The sequence below is a fragment of the Pan troglodytes genome, chromosome 1 (genome assembly GCF_028858775.2).
Source record: "Pan troglodytes isolate AG18354 chromosome 1, NHGRI_mPanTro3-v2.0_pri, whole genome shotgun sequence".
In the NCBI taxonomy this organism is placed as follows: Eukaryota; Metazoa; Chordata; class Mammalia; order Primates; family Hominidae; genus Pan; species Pan troglodytes.
In genome coordinates this window covers 205617925-205643572 of record NC_072398.2, presented here as the reverse complement: position 1 = coordinate 205643572, position 25648 = coordinate 205617925, and the positions used below count along the sequence as shown (strand labels likewise).

The 25648-nt window shown below is 49.3% G+C and overlaps 1 protein-coding gene across 1 annotated transcript in view; it reads right to left on the bottom strand.

Moving 5' to 3' along the window:
- LOC107971361 (RH-like protein IC) overlaps positions 1-25648 on the bottom strand; it is a 31584-nt gene extending 5936 nt beyond the window's left edge. The window contains exons 1-4 of the mRNA XM_024357060.3: positions 25200-25648; positions 12080-12266; positions 5997-6147; positions 2165-2238 (exon numbers count right to left, since the gene is read on the bottom strand). Of these exons, the coding sequence (XP_024212828.1) occupies positions 2227-2238; positions 5997-6147; positions 12080-12266; positions 25200-25347 (498 nt within the window). The 5' untranslated portion in view covers positions 25348-25648 and the 3' untranslated portion in view covers positions 2165-2226. The remainder of the gene's footprint in view (positions 1-2164; positions 2239-5996; positions 6148-12079; positions 12267-25199) is intronic.

Genomic DNA, 25648 nt, shown 5'->3' with positions numbered 1-25648 from the left:
TCAAGGACTTAACTTGTGCAAGCTGACTCCCAGCACATCAAAGAGTGCAATTAGCTGATAAGGTACTGTGGCAAGCTGTGTCCGCAGTTCCCAGGAATTTGCCCGGGTGATAGTACTCTAAAGCCCCCGCGTTTGTGTCCTGCAGATAGCACCCAGAGCACCCGCACCTGTCACCTTGTGATGGATTTAAAGCTCCCGCACCTGGAACTGTTTGTTTTCCTGTAACCATTTGTCTTTTTAACTTTTTTGCCTGTTTTACTTTTGTAAGATTGCTTCAGCTCAATCCCCCTCCCCTTTCTAAACCAAGGTATAAAAGAAAATCCAGCACCTTCTTTGGGGCCGAGAGAATTTTGAGCACTAGCCGTCTCTCGGTCGCTGGCTAATAAAGGACTCCTGAATTAGTCTCAAAGTGTGGTGTTTCTGTATAACTCCGTTGGTTACAACACTTTAAATATGTACAATTGTTTTGTTTTGTTTTTGAGACAAAGTCTCGCTCTGTCACCCAGGCTGGAGTGCAGTGGCATGATCTCAGATCACTGCAAATTTTGCTTCCCAGGTTCAAGTGATTTTCCTGCCTCAGCCTCCCAAGTAGCCGGGATTACAGGCAACTGCCACCACCATGCCTGGCTAATTTTTGTAGTTTTATTGGAGACGGGGTGTCACCGTGTTGCCCAGGCTGGTCTCAAACTCCTGACCTCAAGTGATCCACCCGCCTTGGCCTCCCAAAGTACTGGGATTACAGGCATGAGCCACCATACCCAGCCTAAATATGTACAATTGATTGTATGCCAGTTACACCTCAAATAGCTATTTGAAGAGGAAGAAGAAGAGAAAGGAGAGGAAGGAGAAGGAAAAGAAGGGGCAGGGTCTCTCCCCAGGTCCTCTCTGCTTGACCCCTCATGCACAGGTGTCCAGGCCCATAATAAGGCTGCTTCTCTATCTCTTTAGTGAGTAACATCTTGGATGCTGGGTGGGGCAAGCATTGGCCTGGGACTCAGAAGGCCTGGGTTCTGGTCTTGGCTCTGCCACTCACAAAGGTACAACACCGGGCAGCAGCCTGACCACTGTTGGCCTGGACTTGCTGTGACAATACTGGTCCCTGCTGGTCCAGCCTACCCACAGCATTGACTAGAGGATGGCCTAAGGGGACACATCAGAGTGCTGCGTGAACTATGAGTGTAGGTCAAAGGGAGGAGAGTGGGAGGGGAGGCAGGGAGTGAGCCCCAACCTTCTTCACCTTCTTTCTAGCCCAGTCACAACAACAAACGCTACAATGTAACACGGGACCCTCAGCAGCTGCTGAGTTGTTTGAGCTCTATGTCCCTTTGCTAAGTGACCTCAGACTCCTGTACTACAAATTTTTTTGTGCCTGCTTGTTATCATTTATCAAGAGCTGTGTTCAGGACTCAGCCTGGATACTCACACACTGTAAGAATTTTTTTTTTTTTTTTTGAGACAGAGTGTCAGCTCTTGTCGCCCAGGCTGGAGTGCAGTGGCGCGATCTTAGCTCACTGCAACCTCTGCCTCCTGATTTCAAGCGATTCTCCTGCCTCAGCCTCCTGAGTAACTGGGATTACAGGCATGTGTCACCACGCCCAGCTAACTTTTGTATTTTTAGTAGAGATGGGGTTTCCACACGTTGGCCAGGCTGGTCTCGAACTCCTGGCCTCAGGTCATCACCCCACCTCAGCATCCCAAAGTGCTAGGATTACAGGCGTGAGCCACCGTGCCCGGCCAGCTGTAGGATCTTGATAAGTCATGTCTCCACTCTTAGCATCTGTCAAAAAAGGGGTTGGACTCCGAGGCTTGAGGTTTCTTCCAGCTTTTGCACTGGGGGGTTCTGTCACCCGCATGTCAGACTATTTGGCTACGCTGAGGACTGCAGATGGGGGGAGGGGAAGTGTGGCCAGTGAAAGCTGTCTCATCCCTGAGTCTGATTGAATTTGAGGTATCAGGGAAATGGTGACCTTTACCACCTCCTCGCCACCCTCCCCCCAACACATGCATATCATGGATTTGTTCCTCCTCCAGTTCCTCCTGCAATGCTCCTTACTCCATTTTTGTTTTTGTTTTACTCATAAATAGCAAGTCAACATATATACCCAGGTATGTTTTTAAGTTCATGCACTCAAAATCTATCACGTTAATAGGTGAAAAATCTTACCTTCCAGAAAACTTGGTCATCAAAATATTTAGCCGCATGAGGTGCTTTCCATATTTTAAGATTTAGGAGCAAACCTGTTTAAATGCATAATTTAATGTTAAAACATTTGGAGCACAGGATTTTTAATCTCAAGATTAATCGAAATATTGTGTGTCAAAACGACAGTGTCTCAACAGAAATCCTTTTTCTCCCACAATTGAAAGACAAATAAATGGACGCCCTGTCATTCCTGGACCAGCTTAATTCTGTAGACTATTTTATTTTATTTTATTTTATTTATTTTGAGACAGAGTCTCACTCTATCGCCCAGGCTGGAGTACAATGGCGTGATCTTGGCTCACTGCAACCTCTGCTTCCCAGGTTCAAGCAATTCTCCTGCCTCAGCCTCCCAAGTAGCTAAGATTATAGGCGCCTGCCACCACATCCAGCTAATTTTTTTTTTTTTTTTTTTTTTTTAGTAGAGATGGGGTTTCACCATGTTGGCCAGGCTGGTCTCTAACTCCCGACCTCAGGTGATCCACCCACCTCAGCCTTCCAAATTGCTAGTATTACAGGCATAAGACACCACACCCAGCCGATTCTGTAGACATTTTTTTTTTTTTTTTTAAAGAACTGGGAATGGCAGTGTACTGAGCAGTACATGAGAGCCAGAGATCTGACGCCCTTCCCCAGACAGAGAAGGGCCCCACGAAAGCTGATCCATGTAAGACATATGGGCTACTATGGAGGGTGACTCCAATTGGGTGCTCCTATAGGTCTGTCTTCTCTGGCTCCAGTCAACTCCTGGGAACCTCAGCTTAAGATTCCACTTGTGTAGTTAGGAAAGTAGCTTATAACTTGCTTTAGTGCCTGTCCTTCCTTTTCCCCATCTTTTTAAGTGTCTTTGATTTTATTTTTTATTTTTGGGACAGGGTCTCATTCTATTATCCAGGCTGGAGTGCAGTGGCACAATCACAGCTCATTGCAGCCTCAAACTCCCGGGCTCAAGCAACCCTCCCACCTCAGCCTCCCAAGTAGCTGGGAACACAGGTGTGTGCTACCATACCCAGCTCATTTTTTTGTATTTTTTGCAGAGATGGGGTTTAGCCATGTTGCCCAGGCTGGTCTTGAATGCCTGAGCTCAAGTGATCTGCCCACCTTTGCCTTCTAAAGGGCTGCGGTTACAGGTGTGAGCCACTGTGCCCAACCTCCATTCCCTGTCTACTCTCTGCCCAGATAGCTTGGCCATATGTATTCCTCCAGCTTCCCGAAGCTGGCTGAATTTCACAGGACACATGGAATGAGTGCTTCCTTTCACAGGAAGCAAGGAAATGCTCCTGATAGATTTATCTGTGTATTATTAAGGATGATCAGTTCCAGTGTCGTTAACAAGAATGGGCGAGTGCTTAGTGAGATTCGTATTTCCCTTTCGTGGTGCTGCTTTTAGCTGATATTGGCATGCAGGGTACAACCAGCATGATGCAGTTAGCTTGAATTACTCAGTAACGATCTCTGGCGCCTGCATGAATTTTCCAGATAGCTGAGGCTTACTCATCACTGAGGAATATCTGTCTAAAATATATTTTGTCTTCTGAGACAACATTAAACATATTTAGACTTAAAAAAAAAAATCAGAACCATCACTAGGAACACCCACTTATAACGTGCCATATAACATGGAAAAGGTGTGTAGCCGTGGAGGGTTGTTGGTCTAATCTCTCAGCAGCCCAAGCGTTTTGTGTTCTTGTGTCCAGTTTAAAGAATTTGTCAGCCGGGCGCAGTGGCTTATGCCTGTAATCCCAGCACTTTGGGAGGCCAAGGTGGGCGGATCACCTGAGGTCAGGAGTTCGAGATCAGCATGACCAACATGGAGAAACCCTGTCTCTACTAAAAATACAAAATTAGCCGGGTGTGGTGGTGCATGCCTGTAATCCCAGCTACTCAGGAGGCTGAGGCAGGAGAATCACTTGAACCCAGGAGGCGTAGGTGGCGGTGAGCCGAGATAGCGCCATTGCACTCCAGCCTGGGCAACAAGAGCAAAACTCCGTCTAAAAAAAAAAAAAAGAATTTCTCTTCCTCTGTTAGGCTCTTTGCTTTCACTTCTAACTTCTGCTGGTGTACTTTACCTCTAGAAACCTAGCCCACCTCTAATCTGCTATTTCTGATCTACCTGGGCTGAGAAACCCAATAACAATGCTTGATAGGATTGTTTCTTAAATAAGTATTGACAGGCCCACAGAGGGCTCAATTAACAAGTTAAATGCTTGTCTTCTGGGAGTCCATTTGGTGCAATTTTGGCTGCTTGAGGAACTTTTTCCCCCTTCCATTGTCCAAGTTGTTTTGTTTCCTTTTTTGAGACAGGGTCTTGCTCGGTTGTCCAGGCTGGAGTGCAGTGGCACGATCTCAGCTCACTGCAACTTCTGCCTCCCAAGCTCAACTGATCCTCCCATCTCAGCCTCCGGAGCAGCTGGGACTACAGGTGTACCACCACGCCTGGCTAATTTTTGTATCTTTTGTAGAGATGGGGTCTCACTATGTTGCCCTGGCTTGAACTCCTGGCCTCAAGCTATTCTCCCACCTCAGCTTCCCAAAGTGCTGGGATTACAAGTATGAGCCACCCAAGTTGTTTTTAATCACCAGTTTGCTCATGTCAAAAACAACATGTAAAGAAGAAAGCTTGTTGGTCTTAACTCTTAAAGGAACAATATGATTGTCTTTTCCTCTATTCTCTTTTTTGACTCCAGTGAAGCATAAGAAAAGACCCCCGGGTACTTTGCAAGACAGAGGGCAAGTCAGCACCACTTCGAACATACCAGTGATAACAGTGAATAGTGTGAGTCCCAGGACAGGGTTGCCAAATAAAATGCAGGATACCCAATTCATTTCGAATTTAAAAACAGACACCTTGCATTTTTGCTAAATCCGGCATCCTTTCCCAGGGTTGGATTGCCAGCTGCCACGAACTGAACGTTAACTTATGGAATTAACTCTACTCCGCCTCTGCTTTTTCACACAGACTCTGCCAAAAGCTAAGGCCAGACATTGGTATATTAAAGCAATTCTAGCCAATCTCACACTCAAAAATTACCCAGGTAACTCCAAAAAGTACCTCCATACAGTTTGTTAAAGCTGGAAGGAAGCCAGCTTAGTTACCATAATCCTTTCATTTTACACAGAAGCTAACCAAGGCTCAGAGGGAGTGAAGTGACATGCCCAGTGTCACCACACAACTCATAGTGTCTTATGCCATTTGTCTCTTATTTGGCATCCACCTCCTGCTTAGGGATACATATATGGGTGTCTAACCAATAAAAGATGTTTGCTTGTAGAATAAAGGTGAACATTCTGGATGGAATGTATATTTTCTTTCTTTTTTTTTTGAGACAGTCTCACTCTGTCACCTAGGCTGGTGCAACCTTGCCTCACTATAACCGCCATCTACTGGGGTCAAGCCATTCCCCTACTTCAGCCTCCCGAGTAGCTGGGACTACAGGCGCCTGCCACCATGCCTGGCTAATTTTTGTATTTCTGGCAGAGACAGGGTTTTGCCATGTTGGTCAGGCTGGTCTTGAACTCCTGACCTCAGGTGATCTACCTGCCTCAGCCTCCCAAAGTGCTGGGATTACAGGCGTGAGCCACTGTGCCTGGCCTGAATGTGTATTTTCTTTTTTTTTTAGACAGAGTCTCGGCTCACTGCAACCTCTGCCTCCCAGATTCAAGCAATTCCCCTGCCTCAGCCTCCCAAGTAGCTGGGATTACAGGTTGTCTTTATTTTTCAAAACCCCGGAAACCCCACCAAATGGAGCTTTTGGCCCTTTTCTCCCAGGTCCCTCCTCCCAGCACCGTGACTCACTTTGAAGATATTACTGATGACCATCCTCACGGTGCCTAAAGCTGTCACCTCCACCAGCACCATCACCACCAACTGCACCAAGTTGACGTACCCCAGGACAGCACCCACTGAGATCAGCACCGACATAGCACTCATGGTGGCCAGCCGAATACTGGGGGAGAGAGGGAGAGCCAGGATGACTGAGAAGGAAAGATGCCTCTCACTCATTAATTCATTCATTCATTCATTCATTCAACAAACACTGTTGGGCACCTACTTTCTGTGGGAATAGAAGACAAAATTTCTACCCACCTGGGCGCTGATGCTGCAGAGTGGAGTGACCATCTCTTCTCCCGTTAAGGTGGCCTCTGCACCCTGAGCCATGTGGTCTGCCAGATGACTTAACCACTCTGTGCCTCAGTGCCTTCATCTATGAGGCATTGATCTACACACACTCATCTGACTGAGGGTGATTAGGGTGACTGTTCCCTCACGGGATCTGACAACTGGGATTCTGCCTAGTCTTCTTTTCTGCTGCCATCATTCAGATGCTCAACAGAGGGCACTCTTCCCCCGCAGGCCTGCCCACATCCAGTCACCCCATCCTCATCTGGGGCCACTGTCCCTTCTCTCCCTCTCCGTGGCAGTGGAAAGAAACTGGATTTGGAATCAAGACAAGCCTGGCTCCCAGTCCCAGCCTTGCCACTGGAGTGGCTATTTCATCTCACTGAGCCTATTTCTCCTGCAAATTAAGAATGATGATCACACATATCCCATGTTGGTGTCCTGGGGATGTGAAGGAGTATTCTTCCTATCGGTGTGTCTAGCACCAAGACTGGCACAAAGAACCAACTTCTGAAAAGACGCTAGCCTTATTAATGCTATTACGATTCCTTCCTTCCCTTGACCAATGAGCATGCTCAGGAGGAGAAAATTATTTTGGTCTTGAAGGTACTTATGATCCAAAAAAAAAAAAAAAAAAAGTACCTATGATCTAGACAGGCTACACCACGAGCCTGTCAACTAAGAATATCTGTGATATCACAAGGCTAGTGGGGTTCATTGGAAGGAGAGGGTGATGCTGACTGGACTTATCAGGGAGGACTTCCTGGAGGAAGTGGTACTGAGCTGGACAATCCATGGCCATCCAGTCTCCCCTGAGCAGCTTGCTCTGAGACTCCCTCCTCCCTCTGGGAGTTAATGATGACGATGCTACAACCACAGCAACAGTGATGATAATGATTTATTTTAAGAGCATTTTGTAAAACAGGCTTGTAACAGCATCACCTCTTTTAAATTTTAACCCTATAAGGCTGGGCGCAGTGGCTTATGCCTGTACTCCCAGCATTTTGGGAGGCCAAGGCAGGTGGATCACTTGAGGCCAGGGGTTCAAGACTGGCCTGGCCAACATGGTGAAACTCTGTCTCAACTAAAAATACAAAAATTACCCGGGCATGGTGGTGCATGCTTGTAATCCCAGCCACTCTCGAGGCTGAGGCACGGCAGTCGCTTGAACCCGGGAGGCAGAGGTTGCAGTGAGCCGAGATTGCACCACTGCACTCCAGCCTGGGCAACAGAGTAAGACTCTGTCTCACACACACACACACACACACACACACAAATTAACTCTCTGTAAAATCGTGCTAGCTTACCATTCAGTATCCCCATTTTACAGAGGGTCACGTAGAGGATTAAAATGGACTTTTTGGAAACAGTCATGCCAGCAGATCACAAATGCGAGGTTCAAATCCAGCTGGCCTACTCTGAAGTCTGGACTCAGCTTCCCCAGTGTTTGCTGCAGACTATACCCGCTTAAGCCTCAAGGACTTTAGGGGAAGGTCAGAAAAGGGCAAGGGCATGGGGAAGGAGTCTTACAGGGACCAGGAATTTAGAATAAGGGGTTACTCAATGTTCCATCGTGCCTGGACAGGTTATTCCTTTTAAGTGGGTGTTCATTTCATTGACAAAGGCTTAACTCAGGAGCGTGTGTGCCGGCGGCGGTATTTCATTCCTCAAGGGCCAGTTTGTGCTGAGGAGGTGCTAAGACAGTGATGTGCGGTGGTCAGGAGCGCGCTCTCAGGTCTAGGCTGCCTGGGCTGGAATCTTGACTCAGCCACTTCCTGGCTGTGTGATCCTGGGCAACTTATTTAATCACTCTGTGCCTTGGTGCCTCCATTTATAAGGTGGACCCAATGCCTCTGGAGCCACGGTAAGGGCAAAGTGAGTTGATATATGTCAAGCACAATAAAGGAGTTGGTTATTGCTATTATCTTCTAGGGAGAGTCCTGCAGATTTCAAAATACATTAAAAATATCACACTTTTAAGGCCAGGAATGGTGGCTCACACCTGTAATCTTAGCACTTTGGGAGGCTGAGGTGGGAGGATTGCTTAAGGCCTAGAGTTTGAGACCAGCCTGGGCAACATAGTGAGACTCCATCTCTACAAAAAGAAAAAAAAAAAAAAAGCTAGGTGTGGTGGTGTGTGCCTGTGGTCTCAGCTACTCAGGAGGCTGTAATTCCAGTACTTTTCGGAGCTGAGGTGGGCAGATCACTTGAGCCCAGGAGTTTGAGACCAGCCTGAGCAACGCAGTGAGATCCTGTCTCTGCAGAAGACAGAAAAATCAGCTAGGCGTGGTGGTGTGCATCCACAGTCCCAGCTACTTGGGAGGCTGAGGCAGGAGGATCACCTGAACCCAGTGAGGCTGAGGCTGAGTGAGCCATGATCCTGCCACTTCAGTCCAGCCTGGACAACAGAGTGAGACCCTGTCTCAAAAACAGTTTTAAGCCGGGCACAGTGGCTCACGCCTGTAATCCCAGTACTTCAGGAGGCCTAGGCAAGTGGATCACTTGAGGTCGGGAGTTCGAGACCAACCTGACCCACCTGGTGAAACCTCTTCTCTACTAAAAACACAAAAATTAGCCGGGCATGGTAGCGGGCGCCTGTAAAAAAATTTAACTCAGGAGCCTGAGATGGGAGGATCACTTGAGCCCAGGAGGCAGAGGCTGCAATGAGCTATGATTGTACCACTGCACTCCAGACTGGGCAACAGAGCAAGACCCTGTCTCTAAAAAAATAAATAAATAAAATTTTAAAACATCCCACTTCAGGGTTCTGTTTATTTTCATTTTTGCTCCAATAGCCATTTGCTAAGTTATTAGTATGTGACGAAAACAAAGAACAACGTTGAATAAGATAGGCCCCTCCCCTGGAGAGACTCAAAACAGAACCAAATCAGTCCCAAGTCAAGTGGCACAAGCTGGAGTGTTGCCAAGGGAGAGTACCCTGTCCCCAAGGGCAGGCCTGGGCACCACCCGTCAGCACAGCCCTGATGGGAGGAACCGGTCAGGAAGGAGCCAGTTTCAGCAGGGGTCACCTCTAGGGGGATCCAAGCAGTCAGGGGTGGGGCAGGGGAGTTCACTCAGGCTGCGAGTGACTTCTCTCCCTTCTCGTCTTCCTGGATTGTGTCAAGAACAAACGGGTCCCTGTGGACATCAGATGAAGGGAGCAGCCCTAGACTGCGGGGCTGAAGGAGGCTGAAGGCTGGTGTGACCTTAAGCTAAGGCAGCGACACCAAACCAGGGCCACCACCATTTGAAAGGGCTCCCCCAGGGTGCCCTTTGTCACTTCCCAGGTGGATGCAGTGTGTGTATGCGTGTGTGTGTGTGTGTGTGTGTGTGTGTGTGTGTGTGTGTGTATTGAATCCCCGTGGGAATTAACTCTAAGACTGTTTTTGTTGTGTTTTGTTTTGTTTTGTTTTTGAGATGGAGCCTCGCTCTGTTGTCCAGGCTACAGTGCAATGGCGCGATCTCGGCTCACTATAGCCTCCGCCTCCTGGGTTCAAGTGATTCGCCTGCCTCAGCCTCTCAAATAGCTGGGATTACAGGCGCCTGCCACCATGCACAGCTGATTTTTGTGTTTTTAGTAGAGACAGGATTTCACCATGTTGTTCAGGTTGGTCTCGAACTCCTGACCTCAGGTAATCCACCTGCTAGGCCTCCCAAAGTACAGGATTACAGGCAGGAACCACTGCACCTGGCCTAAAACTGGTTTTGTTTTGTTTTTTTGAGATGGAGTCTTGTTCTGTCGCCCAGGCTGGAGTACAGTGGCACAATCTCAGCTCACTGCAAACTCCGCCTCCAGGGTTCACGCCATTCTCCTGCCTCAGTCTCCCGAGTGGCTGGGACTACAGGTGCCCGCCACCACGCCCGGCTAATTTTTTGTATTTTTAGTAGAGACAGGGTTTCTCCGTGTTAGCCAGGATGGTCTCCATTTCCTGACCTCATGATCTGCCGCCTCGGCCTTCTAAAGTGCTGGGATTACAGGTGTGAGCGATCGCGCCCGGCCCCTAAAACTGTTTTTGAGACAGGGTCTCACTCTGTTGTCCAGGCTGGAGTGAAGTGGCACGATTATGGTTCACTCAGCCTCAACCTCACTGGGTTCAGGTGATCCTCCTGCCTCAGCCTCCCAAGTAGCTGGGCCTGTGGGTGCACACCACCACGCCTAGCTAATTTTCCTATTTTCTGCAGAGACAGGGTCTCACTGCGTTGCTCAGGCTGGTCTCAAACTTCTGGGCTCAAGTGATCTGCCCACCTCGGCTCCCAAAAGTACTGGGATTACAGGTGTGAACCACCATGCCCAGCCTCTAAACCTTTTAAAAAAGAAAAATACATACAGTTTTTTTCCCCCAGGGCCAATCGGGAGCTGGCTAGACTGTGTTTCATGTTCTGACCACTCTGGATCATGTCGAAAAGGTTATAATAAAAAGTTGGAGCCATCTCCACCACTTAGCTGTGTGGCCCTAGGCAAGTGCCTTGCCCTCTCTGAGCTTCCACTTCCTTACTTGTATACCAGGTTAGATCCCTACCTGGAAGAGTTAAACAAAATAATATTTGTGGAGTGCTCAGCACAGTTCCTGGCTCATAGAGAAATGTTTAACAGCAGTGCCCAGAAGTTTAGCAGAGTCTTAGAAGGGGAGGCTGGAGTGGCCCTGAGAGGCCTTGAGAGGTCCCTAAGATGCCTAGGATGATGTTTACCATCATCTGGGCATCACAGAGATTCAGAGTTGAACAAAACAAAACAATGTTTCGGGAACAAATTTAGCCTACTTCCTCCTGTTAAGTGCCAATGCCCTTTTAAAACATGTATAGCTTGATGTGTAACCATCACCCAGGTGAACACAGAGAACATTTTCTGCACCCCATGGGGCTATTTTGTGTTCCTTCCTAATCAATATACACCTCCTGCCCAGGTAACCACTATTCTGACTTCTGGCACCATACATTAGTTGTGATGGCTCTTAGCATTTCACACAAAGGCATCTAAACAAAGCACAGGTAATTTAATGAAAATAAAGGCATGGCTATTTCTTGTCTAGCAGCTTTAGGGGGCTGAAAGTCCTTTCTTTTCAAGAAAATGTCTCTCAGGCCGGACGCGGTGGCTCATGCCTGTAATCCCAGCACTTTAGGAGGCCGAGGCGGGCGGATCACCTGAGGTCAGGAGTTTGAGACTAGCCTGACCAACACGGAGAAACCCTATCTCTACTAAAAACACAAAATCAGCCAGGTTTTGTGGCACATGCCTGTAATCCCAGCTACTCAGGAGGCTGAGGCAGGAGAATCGCTTGAACCCAGAAGGCTGAGGTTGTGGTGTGCTGAGATAGCGCCATTGCACTCCAGCCTGGGCAACAAAAGTGAAACTCCCGTCTCAAAAAAAAAAAAAAAAAAAAAATGGAATGTCTCTCTAGGTGTGGCATGTCTATTTCTCTCTGTCTAACGTGTTTCCTTCTTTCGTTTTCCATAAACTTATATCGATTATGTAACTTTACAAAATCATTATCGACAATAATAGGAAAGAAAGGATGCAGGAGGAATGTAGGCCTGGATTCCTTGTGATACACAGAGTAGGGCTGTCCAGTAAAATACAGGATGCCCAGTTAAATTTGAATTTTAAACAATGAATAATCTTTTAGCATAAGGATGTCCTAAATATTGCACAGCACTGGTGCTAGACAGAGAGGGGGCAATATCCCAGATCTTCTGGAACCTGTCCTTGAGGGGTCCATTCCCTCTATGACCCAGAAGTGATCCAGCCACCATCCCAATACCTGAACAGTGTGATGACCACCTTCCCAGGAGGGAACTGGCTCAGGAAGCCGTCCAGCAGGATTGCCCACTGCACACCAAGCGCCAGCATGAAGAGGTTGAAGGCCACACTGCTCCAGCTGTGTCTCCGCAAATTTGAGTTGAGGAAGCCAAAGCCAACGGCCGCCATCACGGTCAGATCTCGGCCAACTGCTCAGTGGGGAGATGGTGAGAAGGGGGAGGGGGAAGCAGACGAGATTTAGGGTGGTGTGAAATTAGAGTCTTACAAAACGGCAGCTCGAAGGGACATGCGAGATCGTTTACAAGTGTTTGGTCAAGTTACTTTGCCTCTTTGAGCCTCAATGTTCTCAACTGAATAATGGGGATAACATAACATGCCGTGTGGGGATAAGGTAAGGATTAGAGGAGCTAAAGCTAATTAAGCACTTAGGGCAGGGCCTGGCCCATAATGAGTGCTCAGTAAATGTGGCAATTATTCTATTATTAAACCTGATAATAAGAACAAGTGTAAAGCACACGTGCTTGACGCACATGGACACTCAGTAAAGGTCATTGCTGCTGTTATTGCATATGAGGGCCAACCCCCTGACTGGGCACATGAGAAAATAAAGCCACAGAAGCCAAGTGACTTGGCCCAGGACGCACAGAAAAGAGAGGGCAGAGATAGGCCCAGTGCTCTTGTTGTTGGGAACCACATAATCTTCACAGCAAACCTCCTTCCCTTTGCCACCTGCTGCGAGTGACCTGGTGAGCTGGCTGGCAGAAAACATCAGGGCCACCTGGGTAGCCCTCACCTTTCCCAGTCTCAGACCCTGAGCAGAGGCTGCTGTGGCAGGTGAGTGGAAGAGACGCACCTGAGGGCAGGGAGGGGCCCAGCAAAGCGGAGGGTGAGCACTTTGGTTTAATTCCAGTTTTGAAAAAGGGTTAGCAGCTTGAGCTCCAGAACGAGACAAATTTGGGTTCAAATCAGGACTCTGGCACCCTCTAACTGTGTGGTCTTGATCTAGTTACTTAACATCTCTGAGCTTTATAACAGCCTACATTTCTTAAGCGTTTACCATGTGCCTACGCTGTTTTAATCACTTTACATAGACTATCTTGTTTCGTTCTCACAACCACACTTTGACGTGGGTGCTGTTACTGTCACCATTTTACAGATATGAAAACCAAGGCACAGAGGAGTTACGTAACTTGCCCCGGTGGGTAGAGCTAAGATTTTTTTTTTTTAATTTCGAGGTAGAGTTTCACTCGTCACCCAGGCTGGAGTACAGTGGCAAGATCTCGGCTCACTGCAACCTCTGCCTCCTGGGTTCAAGTGATTCTCCTGCCTCAGCCTCCCAAGTAGCTGGGATTACAGGTGCCCGCCACCGTGCCCGGCTAATTTTTGTATTTTTAATAGAGAACGGGTTTCACTATGTTGGCCAAGCTTGTCTCAAACTCCTGACCTCAAGTGATCTGCCCACCTCGGTTTCCCAAAGTGATGGGATTACAGACATGAGCCACAGGGCCTGGCCTACAGCCAAGATTTAAACCTAGGTAATCTGCTGGAGCCTGTGCCTTGGACTACCACACCATCTGCCCTCCCTCTTCTTGTTCCTGTCTGTTAAATAGGGGAAATGATCATACTCCTTCATTAGGTTGCCAGAATCAAATGGTAGATGTAATGCACATAATTGCTCCAAACTCTAAAAGCTATTTTATCAATGATCACCAACTGTTTTCGCACATGAATAAATGACTGGAGACAGAGAGATCTTGAAGAATTTAACTTTCGGAGATGTTTTACTTTTTTAGTTTTAGTGTTTAAATTTTCTGCAACCAGCATGTAGACAATTTTTTTTTTTCGAGACAGAGTCTCTCTGCTGCCCAGGTTGGAGTGCAGTGGTGCGATCTCGGCTCGCTGCAACCTCCGCCTCCCGGGTTCAAGTGATTCTTGTGCTTCAGCCTCCTGTGCCTCAGTGGGAACCACAGGCGCGCGCCACCACACCTGGCTAATTTTTGGCCAAGCTGGTCTCGAACTCCTGACCTCATGTAATCCACCCACCTCCGTCTCCCAAAGTGCTGGGATTACAGGCATGAGCCATCGTGCCCAGCCTAGACAATGTTTTTCAAAAAGGTGGAAGGGGAAGCATAGGCTTTGAGTTCACATAGCTCTGTTCGATCCCAGCTCTATCATTTCCTATTAGATTAAAGCTCACTAAATTGCCACCAGTTGACTCTTTTGGACATATAAAAATACCAATTTAGGAGGCTGAGGTGGGCAGATCATGAGGTCAGTAGTTCGAGACTAGCCTGGCCAACATGGTGAAACACCGTCTCTACTAAAATTACAAAAAAATTAGCTGGATGTGGTGGTGGTCACCTGTAATCCCAGCTACTCGGGAGGCTGAGGCAGGAGAATCGCTTGAACCCGGGAGGCAGAGGTTGCAGTGAGCTGAGACCGCACCACTGCACTCCAGCCTGGGCGACACAGTGAGACTCCGTCTCAAAATAAATAAATAAATAAATAAAATGAAATATCAATTTATGTGTTTCAACTTCATAGCCCTGTGGTCTTCTAAGTTGCTTACTTTCCTTATCAGCTGAATAAGGGTAATTAGAGCCACCTGAGAGGTTTCTGGGAAATCCAAAGGAAATAATGTTTAGTACAGTGCCTGGCACATGGAGAACGCTCAATAAATAGTGGCTGTTCATCAACATCATCATGACAAACACAGCAATAGGAACTCACCTGCCACTGGTCTCCAGCCCTGGCTTTGATAACAATGAGAAGCTCTCATTACTGGAACTCTCCAAAGTCTCAGAAAAAGTCTTTGATTTATAAAGTACATTTAAATTCACTTCCATTGAAACATACACACACCCAGGGTCTGCCAGAGAGGACAAGGGAGGACACTGACATTTCCAAATCAACCTGACACCACCAGGATATAGGAGACCCCCAAGGACCTCCATAGGACCTGGGGATTTGGGGCGTGGGTGAGAAGTGGGCATTAAGAAGGATTCAACTCTTTGCACTTCTTCTGACAGCAAGGAGGGAGGTGCAGGGAATGTTTCTGTCTCCTGCTTGCGTCCTTAGGAATGGGGGTGTGTGGCCAGGGGACATTTTCTACAGGGGTTCCTCTTGGGATTACTCAGCTTCCCTCAGGAGCCAAGCAGGAAATATGTATATGAAGGTGCAGTGCACATGTGGGAGCAGTGAGGCTTGTGTTCAGTTGGAGACTGCATGCCCCACTTAAGATATGCAAATCCAACCTTTTATTAAACACGATTGTTAAAGTGCATCTGCCATTTTGTAGCAATGCTATATGCATAGGTTCCAGACTTACTGAAGATTCCATGAGTAGAGCAATTCTTCCATTTTCCTCTCATTTTACAGAAGGGGACCAGAGAGAGCCTGTGAGGGGCGCCCATGACCGGGCCCAGAGGAGAATTGTACATTCTAAGGAAGACCTTCAGGAAAAGTTTATGAAAGCCCCACAACTTGGAGAAAGAAAATCTAACCTGGTAGTTCAGCAGTGAACTAACTACCAGGCCCCAAACATGACAGCAGCAGAGCCCAGCTCTGAATGCCTGGAACTATGTCCTTACACAGGCTAGGCTGTCTCTAGCTCTTTTTTCTCTCACCTCACTAAGCGATCTTAGGCAAGTCCATTACCCTCTTTAGGCCTCAGTTTCCCTGTCTGTAACACATAGGAGTTGGACTTGATACTCTCTAAGGCTTTTACAGCTCTGGAATATTCCAAAGAAGTTAGTGGAAGATGGGGAGAGGAGAGTTGCCTGGATAAGGGCAGAGTTGGGGCCCTAAAGATGAGGAAGTCAGACCAGGTGTGGTGGCTCACACCTGTAATCCCAGCACAATCCCAGCACTTTGGGAGGCCAAGGAGGGAGGATTGCTTGAGCTGAGGAGTTCAAGACCAGCCTAGGCAACATAGCAAGACATTGTCTCTACAAAAAATACAAAATTAGTTGGGCGTGGTGGCGAGTGCCTGTAGTCCCAGCTACTCGGGAGGCTGAGGTGGGAGGATGGCTTGTGCCTAGAAGGTTAAGGCTGCAGTGAGCCGCGATCACACCACTACACTCCAGCAGCCTGGGCGACAAAGGGAGACTCTGTTTAAAAAAAAAAAAAAAAAAAGGCCGGGCACAGTGGCTTATGCCTGTAATCCTAACACTTTGGGAGGCTGAGGTGGGCAGATCACTTGAAGTCAGGAGTTTGAGACCAGCCTGGCCAACATGGTGAAACCCCGTCTCTACTAAAAATATAAAATTAGCCTGGCATGGTGGTGCATGCCTGTAATCCCAGCTACTCAGGAGGCTGAGGCAGGAGAATCGCTTGAACCCAGAAGGCTGAGGTTGCAGTGAGCCGAGATCGCACCACTGTACTCCAGCCTGGATGACAGAGTGAGACTCTGGCTCAAAAAAAACAAAGAGAGAGACAAGGAAGTCAGAGGATCCTGGGTGGGGGCTTTATCGGGCACAGCTGCTGCCCCTGATCCCGATTCCCTGATTCCAGGTATATGCGCTCAGGGCCTTCCTCCCCAAGGCTCTACACTGTCCCTGAGAGAGGAATTGTGCCTCAGCCAACAAGATGAAATTAGGGCAGCAGTTTCCATGAGCTGTTGACAGAGCTCATGCTCCCCAAACTGGTCAGGAAATAACATTTGATTTCAGGCTTCTCCTCCCCCTGCCCCTCATCCTCCCACCTCTCCTGGGCTGCAGGCCCATTTCCACCCCTCCATTATCTGGGCTCCCGCTTCAGGGCTGGGTCCCAGCTTGGAGCATCCTCACTGGTATCAGCCTCCACCTCTCACAGTCTGCTCTGCACTCACATCAGCTGCTGGTTTGATAAGCTGATGGGCTCTAAGGTGTTCAGGGGTGATAAGAAGTGGATGTGCTATCCGGGCGCCCATGCCTGGGCCCAGAGGGGAATTGTACATTCTACGGAAAGCCTGGGCCCAGAGGGGAATTGTACATTCTACGGAAAGCCTTCAGGAGAAGTTTATGAAAGCCTCATGACTTGCAGAAAGAAGTCTAACCTGGTATTTCAGCAGCGAGAGATCATGATCATGAGTAAATCATGATCATGAGTAAATTAAAAGGTTGCTATTTTAAGCCACTAAGTTTGGGATGGCGGTTATGCAGCAATAGGTAATTGATACTCTCTGCTTCCCCTAAGCATATCATAGGCCCCTTAACTCCAAGCCCAGAATGAACATATCATTGTTCATTCATCCTCACAACCTGTCCCTCCCCTTCTGTCTCTCATCTCAGGAACTGGCACCTCTCTATGCCAAATCATACATCTGCAGCCAGCCTTAACTCCCCACTCTTTTCATCAAGTACAGCTGATTTTATCTCCTAAATATCTCTAGAATCTCCTCCACTGCCCCTGTCCATCTGATCTCATCACAGGTCATCCAGACCAGTAGTCATTACAGCAAAGAACACACACCCCAGAAAGTGCTCAATACAATCACCAGGGTAGCTGGAAGAAAACAAGCAATTCTAGTTTTATTTATTTTTATTTAAAAAATTAAGAAATTAAAGCTTTTGGGCCAGGCGCGGTGGCTCACGCCTGTAATCCCAGCACTTTGGGAGGCTGAGGTGGGTGCATCACCTGAGCTTGGGAGTTCGAGACCAGCCTGACCAACATGGAGAAACCCCATCTCTACTAAAAATACAAAATTAGCCGGGCGTGGTGGCGCATGCCTGTAATCCCAGCTACTTGGGAGGCTAAGGCAGGAGAATTACTTGAACCTGGGAGGCGGAGGTTGCGGTAAGCAAAGATGGCACCACTGCACTCCCCTGGGCAATAAGAGCAAAACTCTGTCTCAAAAAAAAAGCTTTTGGTAATAAAAGCTAATACTCTTTATGTGTGTCAATTCATTTATCCTTTCAACAACTTAGTGAAACAAGTGCTATCATCCTCTGACAGAAGTTGAAACAGAGACAGAAAGAGGTTGACTAATCTGCCCAAGGTCTCTAAGATACAGAGGCAAGATTTGAATCAGTCTAGCTCCAGGAATTCTCGAACTTTCATGCACAGAAGAATCACCCAGAGGTCTTGTGAAAACACAGATTGCTGGGCGCCAGGCCCAGAGCTTCTGATCAGTAGGTCTGGCCTAGGGCCTGAGAATCTGCATTTCTACTAAATTTCCAGGAGATGCTGGGGCAGCAGGTCTGGGGACCACACTTTGAGAAACATGGATCTAGGCTATTCTATCTCTAAAGGTACTTTGTGAAGTTTTCAATTCTGCAAATATTTAATATTCAGATTCACGCGGAAGCCACCCCTCACTTGCTCAGGATGTCATACAGCCTTGAGTCTCCTAGCTTTGGAAGGTGCCCTAAGGGAATATTGGTCCAATGAGAAGGATTTGATATGCATTTCTCTATATTCTTCATGTTGCAACTAATGGCAGGGTTTTATGTTTTATTTATTTTTATTTTCATTTTTTTTGAGATGGAGTCTCGCTCTGTTGCCCAGGCTGGAGCGCAGTGGCGTAATCTCAGCTCACCGAAAGCTCCGCCTCCTGGGTTCATGCCATTCTCCTGCCTCAGCCTCCCAAGTAGCTGGGACTACAGGCACCCGCCACCACACCCGGCTAATTTTTTTGTATTTTTAGTAGAGATGGGGTTTCATCGTGTTAGCCAGGATGGTCTCCATCTCCAGACCTCGTGATCTGCCTGCTTTGGCCTCCCAAAGTGCTGGGATTACAGGCGTGAGCCACCGTGCCCAGCCTTTATGTTTTATTTATATTTTTAAATTTGTTATTACAGCCTCGCTTCACCTCAAATATTTTTATTTTTTTTTGAGACAGGGTCTTGCTCTGTCGCCCATGCTGGAGTGAAGTGGTACAATCCTGTCCCACTGCAGCCTCAAGCTCCCAGGCTCAAGCAATCCTCTCACCTCAGCCTACTGAGTAGCTGGGACTACAGGCATGTGCCACCACACTGGGTTAAATTTTAAAGTTTGTTTTGTTTTGTTTTGTTTTTTAGAGATCGGGGAGGGGGTGTCTCCCTATGTTTCCTAGGCTGGTCTTGAACTCCTTGGTTTAAGCGATCCTCCCCACTTGGCCTCCCTAAGTGCTCAGCCAGGGTGTTTTTTTTTTTTAATTAACTATTACAGAACTTTTAAAGCATATACGAAAACAGAGAGAACAGCACGATGACCCTACATGCCCATCTCCAAATTCTGATGATTGTCACATTAGACCAATCTTGTTTCTATAATCCTTCTCTACTTTTCCTTTTCTCTGGCATAAAAGCAAACCCCAGATATCATGCCATTTCAATGTGCCTCTCTAACAGATGGAGCCTTAAAAAACAAAAACAAAAACAAAACTCACCATGCTTTTATCATACCTAACAAAATTAACAATAATGCTGGTATATCATAAGATATTCATGCTATATTCAGATTTCCTGATTGTCTCAAAATGTCTTTTTAGAATTGGCAGGTTTGAATAAGCTATTATAGTTTACCAGGACTGAATTCCAGTAAGTGGATTGACAGATTAAGTTACCTAAGTTTAACTCAACAAACTTTCACAAAATGAAGTAATGGCTTAACCAACTCGTGCAGAAAAACAGAGATTGGAAGCATAGAAATAACGGCAGTCAAGTGAACAAAAAGGAAAGGCAGAGTGAAACTTCTCCTTGTACAAGCTGTCAGTCACATTTGAGATTTTAAAAATGTTGATCTAGATGAGAGGCTCGCACGCCTCCAGCCCGGCCCCGGCCCCCCGGGACGGAGAGCCGAGCAGCCCCGGCTCTGGGCTACGGACTATGGGCGAATAGCTCTGACCACCCGGCGAAGCATGCCGCCTGCCTTGGCCTCCCAAAGTGACGAGATTGCAGCCTCTGCCCGGCCGCCACCCCGTCTGGGAAGTGAGGAGCGTCTCTGCCTGGCCGCCCATCATCTGGGACGTGAGGAGCCCCTCTGCCTGGCTACCCAGCCTGGAAAGTGAGGAGCGTCTCTGCCCGGCCGCCATCCCATCTAGGAAGTGAGGAGCGCCTCTTCCCGGCCGCCATCACATCTAGGAAGTGAGGAGCTTCTCTGCCCAGCCGCCCATCGTCTGAGATGTGGGGAGCGCCTCTGCCCCGCCGCCCCATCTGGGAAGTGAGGAGCGCCTCTACCCGGCCGCGACCCCGTCTGGGAGGTGAGGAGCGTCTCTGCCCAGCCGCCCCGTCTGAGAAGTGAGGAGACCCTCCGCCTGGCAACCACCCCATATGAGAAGTGAGGAGCCCCTCCGCCCGGCAGCCACCCCGTCTGGGAAGTGAGGAGCGTCTCTGCCCGGCAGCCACCCCATCCAGGAGGGAGGTGGGGGTCAGCCCCCACCAGGCCAGCCGCCCCGTCTGGGAGGGAGGTGGGGGGGTCAGCCCCCCGCCCGGCCAGCCGCCCCATCCGGGAGGGAGGTGGGGGAGTCAGCCCCCTGCCCGGCCAGCCGCCCCGTCCGGGAGGTGAGGGGCGCCTCTGCCCGGCCGCCCCTACTGGGAAGTGAGGAGCCCCTCTGCCCGGCCAGCCGCCCCGTCCGGGAAGGAGGTGGGGGGGTCAGCCCTCCGCCCAGCCAGCCGCCCCATCTGGGAGGGAGGTGGGGGGGTCAGCCCCCTGCCTGGCCCGCCGCCCTGTCCGGGAGGGAGGTGGGGGGGTCAGCCCCCCGCCCGGCCGGCCGCCCCGTCCGGGAGGTGAGGGGCACCTCTGCCCGGCTGCCCCTACTGGGAAGTGAGGAGCCCCTCTGCCCGGCCAGCCGCCCTGTCCGGGAGGGAGGTGGGGGCGTCAGCCCCCCGCCAGGCCAACCGCCCCGACCGGGAGGGAGGTGGGGGGGTCAGCCCCCCGCCCGGCCAGCCGCCCCGTCCGGGAGGTGAGGGGCGCCTCTGCCCGGCCACCCCTACTGGGAAGTGAGGAGCCCCTCTGCCCGGCCAGCCGCCCCGTCCGGGAGGGAGGTGGGGGCGTCAGCCCCCCGCCAGGCCAACCGCCCCGACCGGGAGGGAGGTGGGGGGGTCAGCCCCCCGCCTGGCCAGCCGCCCCGTCCGGGAGGTGAGGGGCGCCTCTGCCCGGCCACCCCTACTGGGAAGTGAGGAGCCCCTCTGCCCGGCCAGCCGCCCCGTCCGGGAAGGAGGTGGGGGGGGTCAGCCCCCCACCCGGCCAGCCGCCCCATCCGGGAGGGAGGTGGGGGGGTCAGCCCCCCGCCTGGCCAGCCGCCCTGTCCGGGAGGGAGGTGGGGGGGTCAGCCCCCCGCCCGGCCAGCCGCCCCGTCCGGGAGGTGAGGGGCGCCTCTGCCCGGCCGCCCCTACTGGGAAGTGAGGAGCCCCTCTGCCTGGCCAGACGCCCCGTCTGGGAGGGAGGTGGGGGTGTCAGCCCCCCGCCCGGCCAGCCGCCCCGTCCGGGAGGTGAGGGGCGCCTCTGCCCGGCCGCCCCTACTGGGAAGTGAGGAGCCCCTCTGCCCGGCCACCGCCCCGTCTGGGAGGTGTACCCGGCAGCTCATTGGGAATGGGCCATGATGACAATGGCGGTTTTGTGGAATAGAAGCGGGGGAAAGGCGGGGAAGGGATTGAGAGATCGGATGGTTGCCATGTCTGTGTAGAGGGAGGTAGACACGGGAGACTTTTCATTTTGTTCTGTACTAGGAAAAATTCTGCCTTGTGATCCTGTTGATCGGTGACCTTACCCGCAACTCTGTGCTCTCTGAAACATGTGCTGTGTCCACTCAGGGTTAAATGGATTAAGGGCGGTGCAAGATGTGCTTTGTTAAACAGATGCTTGAAGGCAGCATGCTCGTTAAGAGTCATCACCACTCCCTAATCTCAAGTACCCAGGGACACAAACACTACGGAAGGCCGCAGGGTCCTCTGCATAGGAAAACCAGAGACCTTTGTTCACTTGTTTATCTGCTGACCCTCCCTCCACTATTGTCCTATGACCCTGCCAAATCCCCATCTGTGAGAAACACCCAAGAATGATCAATAAAAATAAATAAATTAAAAAAAAAATGTTGATCTAATCAGATCTGACAAGTCAATCAAGACAATTTCAAATTGTCAAGAAGACTCGGAGGAGTGAATTTTCATCCACTATCGTCAAGTGTAGCAATGGACCCTGCCTGGAGATTGACACCATTATGATTAGTAATTTGAAAATGCTATATATTTCATTTTGATCTCTTTCAATTTTCCTAATTTGTATGTATTTATTATAACATACAAAATATATTAATGTAGTAATACTTAAAGTGTAACATATAACCATGGTACATGCTCAAAAAATGGTGTGCACACCTTCAGAAGGTTGAAGCCCTCGGGTCAATACTACACTACAGCCTCCACGCTGGTCTTGTGTCTCAAGCCATGCCCCTTCCCCTGTGCCCAACACCAGCCCTGGCATGGCGTCCGCCATGACCCAAACCCAAACTTGTCGCGCTCCTGTTTACTATTCGGACCTCAGACTGAGGCCAAACTCCGTATGTAGCCCAGTGAGTCTACCACCCACTGCTTCCCTGTTTATTTTTATTTATTACTATTATTTTTTTCAGACAGAGTCCCACTCTGTCACCCAGGCTGGAGTGCAGTGGCGTATTCTCAGCTCAGCAACCTCTGCCTCCTGGGTTCAAGCAATTCTCCTCCCTCAGCTTCCCAAGCAGCTGGGACTACAGGCACAGGCCACCACATCTGGCTAATTTTTGTATTTTTAGTAGAGACAGGGTTTCACCATATGGGCCAGGCTGGTCTCAAACTCCTGACCTCAGGTGATCTGCCCGCCTTGGCCTCCCAAAGTGTTTGGGATTACAGGCATGAGCCACCATGCCCAGTCCCTGCTCTCCTCTTTGTTTTTTTTTTTGTTGTTGTTGTTGTTTGGTTTTTTGAGATGAAGTCTTGCTCTGTCGCCCAGGCTGGAGTGTAATGGCCTCCCAAGTAGCTGGGATTACAGACGTGTGCCACCACACCCGGCTAGTTTTTATAATTTTAGTAGAGATGGGGTTTTGCCATGTTGGCCAGGCTGGTCTTGAACTCCTAACCTCAGGTGATTCTCCAGCCTTCGCCTCCCAAAGTGCTGGGATTACAGGTGTGAGCTACCTCGCCCAGTCCCTTGCTTCTCTTTTTAGGCTCCAGGGCAATGCAATGTTAAGCCCAAGCTCAGTCTGCTCTAGTGTGTGCACACGCAACGGCACCCACTGTGCCCTCACTTGGATGACCCTCCTTTGTCCCACAGGTAATTCCTACTGAGCCTTCAAGACCTGGCTGGGCAGTCACCTCCCTCCAGAAGCCTCCCCTGACACCATCGTCTCCCCTGCCTGGGTTGTGGACCCTCCTCTGAGCTTCCGTATAAAGTGAGTTTCTGAGGACATTTTGTACCTACGTTAGTAGCACCGTGCAGGGGTAAAGAACATGGACCCTAGAGTCAATCTACAGGGTCGGAATAGTGGCTGCTACACCTACTGGGTTATATGACAAATGACTCAACCCCACTGTAAAATGGGGCCATGATGCATAATGGTTAAGTGTAAGGAAACTAAATCCAGGGTGGCTAAATTTAAATATGCTGTGCTATTGCTAGCTGAGCCACCTTGGGCAAATTACTCAACATCCATATGCCTAGTTTCCTCATATTAAAACCGAAGATCATAATAGTACCCACCTCATTCGGTTGTTGTGAGGGTTCAATGTAAAGCATTTAGAATAGTGCCTGGTACATAGTAAGTGCTCATAAATATCAGCTCTAATCATCATGTGTCTGGATCCCACATTGGATGTCATACATGGTTGAATGAATGGAATGCATTGAATTCTATTGGATTGAAATGAATTAAAGTAAATTGAAATGAATTAAAATTGTGCCAGCTCTTGTTTGTCTGTCACTGAAGGCTCCTCTCTGGGCCAGCCCCTTAAATGGTAAAAGGGCTTCCCTCCCTAAGTCCTACTTGTCACTGCCATGGCCCCCAGGATGACTTCTCTTTGCTTCCAGTTAACTAGCCGTTCATATCAACCTAGGAACAAGCAAGCACTCAACCAGGCTCAAGCTTCAACTTTGTCTCAGGGACATTCTTCAAGGAGGCCCTGTCCATTATCAACAACCTATCAGCCCACTGAGATGCCTGAAACTCAATTCAATATTTTTAAAAAAGCAAAGTCACACCATTGCGGACATCTGTCTTATTTACAGTTGTCTCATCACAGTCTGGGAATATTTTTAGCTGAATATAAAATAACCATCATCCTACCCTCCCCTTCAGCCATACATTCTGGTTCTGGATTTGCAGACAGCATGCAGACTTTCCAGCCCCTAAGTGAGAAGAAAGCTGGGGTCGGTGGGGGTGGGGGTGGGGGGTAGCAACAGGCTGAAGCTTCCAAAAGAAAACTAGTATAGATATGAGCAAGAGAGCTGGGCACAGTGCTTCACGCCTGTAATTCCAGCACTTTGGGAGACTGAGGCTGGAAGATCGCTTGTGTCCAGGAGTTTGAGACCAGTCTGGGAAACACAGGGAGACCCACATCTCTACCAAAAAAAAAAAAAACAATGAGCCAGGCATGGTGGTGCGCTCCTGTGGTCCCAGCTTCTTGGGAGGCTGAGGTGGGAAGATTGCTTGAGCCTAGGAGGTCAAGGCTGCAGTGAACCATGATCATGCCACTGCACTTCAGCCTGGGCAACAGAGTAAGACCCTGTCTCAAAAAGAAAGAAGAAATGAGCCAGAGGCCACAAAAAGGAAACAAAACCCGAAAACCCAACAACATGAAATTGCTTGCATAAGATAGCTGCACTTCTATCCCCTAAATCTATAAAAATAAAAAAATTCCTTGCCAGTAAGGAGAGAGAAGGGGAAGCAGAGAAGCAGAGAATTATGAAGACCATTTGGCAGAGGGAATTTGCGGAACACCAAAGAGGATGCCTCTCACTGCGCTGAAAAATCAAGGCAGGCTTCACAGAAGAGGGCATGCCCAGGCTGCTTCTGAAGGAAAGCTTACATTGTTGGCTGAATTTCGGTGCAATCTACGGAAGAAGATGGGGGAATCTTTTTCCTTGGGATTTTGTAGAAAGGAATATCTGTGCCCCTGGAGAACCATAGGCCTCCCCCGCCCCTGCCCCTGCTATTTGCTCCTGTGACCACTGTTCCAATGAACTCTCACCTTGATAGGACGCCACGAGCCCCTTTTGATCCTCTAAGGAAGCGTCATAGTGGGTAAAAAAATAGAAGAGGAGAATGAGAGCTGCTTCCAGTGTTAGGGCGCAGAGGGGCAGGCAGCACCGGACAGACCGCGGGTACTTAGAGCTCATCCTGTGTCCGTCTCTGTGCAGGGGTTCCACCAGCACCAGGCATCACCCCTCTCTCCAACACCTACTTGAGGGCTTGAGGGAGCGATAGGGGAGACACCCGCCAAAGGCCTTATCTCAGGCTGCAAGGCTGGTTGTGCTGGCCTGTCTATGGAGTTAACACGGAAGCAGAGGGACTATGATGGGGAGAGGAGGAAATGTATGTTTTCCAATATTGTCATTCATTCAACAAGTTGCTGTGTTCCTGTTACAGGTTCCTGCTGTGCTCAGTTTGAAAGAGGGCATTCTATTCCTTTGACACCCA